General features: G+C 44.1%; 1 protein-coding gene across 1 annotated transcript; it reads left to right on the top strand.

The window, feature by feature from the left end:
- Positions 1-810: 810 nt before the first annotated feature.
- On the top strand, positions 811-2,826 carry LOC106513962 (uncharacterized; the record flags this gene model as incomplete). Its single annotated transcript, XM_014003026.1, is given in 1 exon segment — positions 811-2,826. A coding segment is annotated over 1 exon segment (592 nt), but the record flags the coding sequence as incomplete, so codon positions are not given.
- Between the last annotated feature and the right edge of the window lie 378 nt (positions 2,827-3,204).

Genomic DNA, 3,204 nt, shown 5'->3' on the forward strand with positions numbered 1-3,204 from the left:
CCTGAGATAAGAACAGCTCTAGAACAAACATCAAAACAATAATCTTCAAATAACAAAACATACTAAAAAAATTCAACTCCTTCTCAAATTTTAAATATTAACTTTCAACAATCAATAATATGTTGAATTCTGAAACTAATTTCAAATCAAAACCCTTTTTTATCCACACTGACAAACAGAACCTGAGATAAGAACAGCTCTAGAACAAACATCAACAAAAACCAGGAAAAAAAGGAAAGAGAAAGAAATGAGAGAGGAAAGGGGAACCTTGTTACAAAAGCAGTCTTTTAGCCAAAACTTGGATTTGGCCGAAATCTGCATCATCTTTTCCAAGACAAAAAGGAAATCTGAGATGTGAAAGAACCAGTAGAGACAAAGAAATGCTTTGTTTTGCTTTTAAAATAAATTCTGGCTGCTGTTCTTAGGCTCATCTTTTAACCAGTGTGTACAAGAAGTACCATTCCTTGTAGCGACTTGGTTACTCTCGTTAAAACCCCAAAATATCAGGCGAGGAAATCAAAGAGGACAAATATAGCCCCTCTTCTTGTTGAACTAACTGAACTGGTTCTTGTGCTTGTTGCATTTGGCTCAGAGAGTTCAGCTGAACCGATACCAGAAGCAACTTATTAACACTTAGATGTTGGAAGCAGAAGTACGGAGGGAGCAACAAAAATTTCCATCTGAATGCTCCGAGTCCAAAAAAAAAAATGTTCTGAAAAGTACAGAAGTTTCMCAGAAAATCCACCAACACTCTGATTTTCAGAGAGAACAGATTGTTACAGCTGATTTGTACAGGATGTAAACACCAAGCTAAACATATGGCATGGAAAAACAAACAATACGCCAAAAAGTAGGTTAATTTAAAGGGAGGAATGCTCATCATTCATGGCTTTTAATACCAGAGTTTTTAAAACATGCAAACAAACTGGAACAAAACTGTCTCAGCTGATAAATAACTTAAACGAGAGGCAAACTTACCACCAGGGGTGGACTGGCCATTGGGCTGGTGCATCACTGGGCTGGTGCAAGCAGCCGAGGAAAATAATTAAATAAAGTTGTGYAGTTGGAAGAAGAAGAAAAAAGAGCAAAAATGGAGAACAAACATAAGGGAGGAGCACAAACGTTGAGAGAAAAGAAAAGGCACACTCTACAAGTAAATGCAGCCAAGTGTCCGAAACTGACAAATTTATTTTCTGCTGRTTYATCATCCTCATCCTCAGTGGAACCTACAGCTTGGCCGGGAGGAGGATGTTAGTCAGGTAGGTGGCTGTATTATTTTATAGTTTGCTAACTTTTAAAGAGGCAATATTACGTGTTTCTCAGGCATACATTTAAATACTATACCATAATAAAGTATCTATGTCACCTTCTGTCCAAGATGGGCAAATATAGCATAGTCTATGACAGAAAAACACTGCTAGATATTGGTAAGTGCTGTATAAATGTATCTTTCAGCCTACCAGTTGCCGACTTCACGCTGGATATTCTCCGACTCAGAACAACGCAAGCTAATGCGGAGCCGTATCCGACCGGAAGACGCGGACGACGGGCATGCRAACGTAAACAGAAGCGGGGTAAGCGAGCAGGTGTCTGAGGGCGGCTAGCGAAGCTAGCTAGGATACCACTCCCCACGCTGCTGCTCGCTAATGTCCGATCGCTGGATAATAAAATGGACGAACTAAGACTCAGGCTCATTTCAGATCGCCAAACAAGGAACTGCTGTGTTTTCATTTTCACAGAATCTTGGCTCCATAACTGCATACTGGACTCTGCTATCAGGCTACAGGGGCTAACAGCGCACCGCCATCACTCAAAACAAAGGGTGGAGGACTGTGTGTGTTTGTAAACGATCGGTGGTGCACCAACTCAGCTGTTGTCGAGCGATTCTGCTCCCCTGACTTGGAGTACATGGTGGTGAGATGCCGGCCCTTCTACCTCCCCCGGGAATTCACCATAATCCAAATATGGGCTGTCTATACTCCTCCACATAGTGACGCTAAGCTGGCGCTAGCTACGCTAGCTAATGCTATTATCCAACAACAGTCTCATCACCCAGAGGCTGCGCTCATTGTTGCAGTACTGACCTCAGAACAGTCTGCTCCAGGCTTCACCAGCACGTATCATACCCAACACGAAGAGAAAACACACTAGATCACGTCTACACCAACATCCAGAAGGTGTACAGCACCACCCCTCTGCCTCCATTTGGTAAGAGTGACCACATTTCACTCCTCATGAAACACACATATGAACAGCTGCTACAGCGGGTTAAAGCGAGTGTGAGGACTGTACGTGTGTGGCCAGAAAGGGCTGAATCAGCTCTGCAGGACTGCTTTGAGTGTACTGACTGGGATGTGTTTAAAACAGCAGCCACCAGTGACCTGCTTGTTGATGTAAATGAACATGCATCATCTGTCACTGGGTTCATCAAGAAGTGTGTGGATGATGTGACTGAAATAAAGCAAATTCGCACACTCCCAAACCAAAAGCCGTGGATGAACAGCGAAGTTCGTAGCCTGCTGAAGGCTCGAGATGCTGCCTTTAGATCTGGCAACAGTGAAGAACTTAAAGTTGCCAGACACAATCTGAAGGTTGGCATTAGAGCTGCTAAACACACCTACAGCACACAAACTGCAGCCTACTTCAACTCCAGCTCAGACCCCAGACGTATGTGGCAAGGAATCCAAACTGTCACTGACTATAAAAGTAAAGCCAACAGCACCACATGCACAGACTCCTCCCTCGCTGCTGAGCTGAACACCTTCTATGCTCGCTTTGAGGACACTGCTCAGGCACAGCTGACCACCACTGYTCTGCCCTCCTCCACCACAGACGAGTCACTCATATCGGCTACTGAAGAGGTGAGGAGCGCTCTGATGCGAGTACCAGCCTGGAAAGCAGCCGGCCCAGACGGAATCCCAGGCAGAATCTTAAAAGCGTGTGTCCTGATGCATCTCAGTAGTCCAGGTAAAAAAAAAAAAAAAAAAAATTGTATAGGTCCTCTGGACGGGTTCTTCTCTAATGAAACGTTTCGTCTCTCCTCCAAGAGACTTCTTCAGTCTGAGAGTTTCAGGCAAAGTTCAGGCCAATGACTGTAGTGTCCACCACCAATGTACATCCACCAATTCAATTAAAAGCGTGTGCCAACCAACTTGCGGCCCCCTTTACAGACATATACAATGCCTCTCTGGCACAGTCCACTGT

This window comes from Austrofundulus limnaeus, unplaced genomic scaffold (assembly GCF_001266775.1).
Source record: "Austrofundulus limnaeus strain Quisiro unplaced genomic scaffold, Austrofundulus_limnaeus-1.0 Scaffold16, whole genome shotgun sequence".
Classification (NCBI taxonomy): domain Eukaryota; kingdom Metazoa; phylum Chordata; class Actinopteri; order Cyprinodontiformes; family Rivulidae; genus Austrofundulus; species Austrofundulus limnaeus.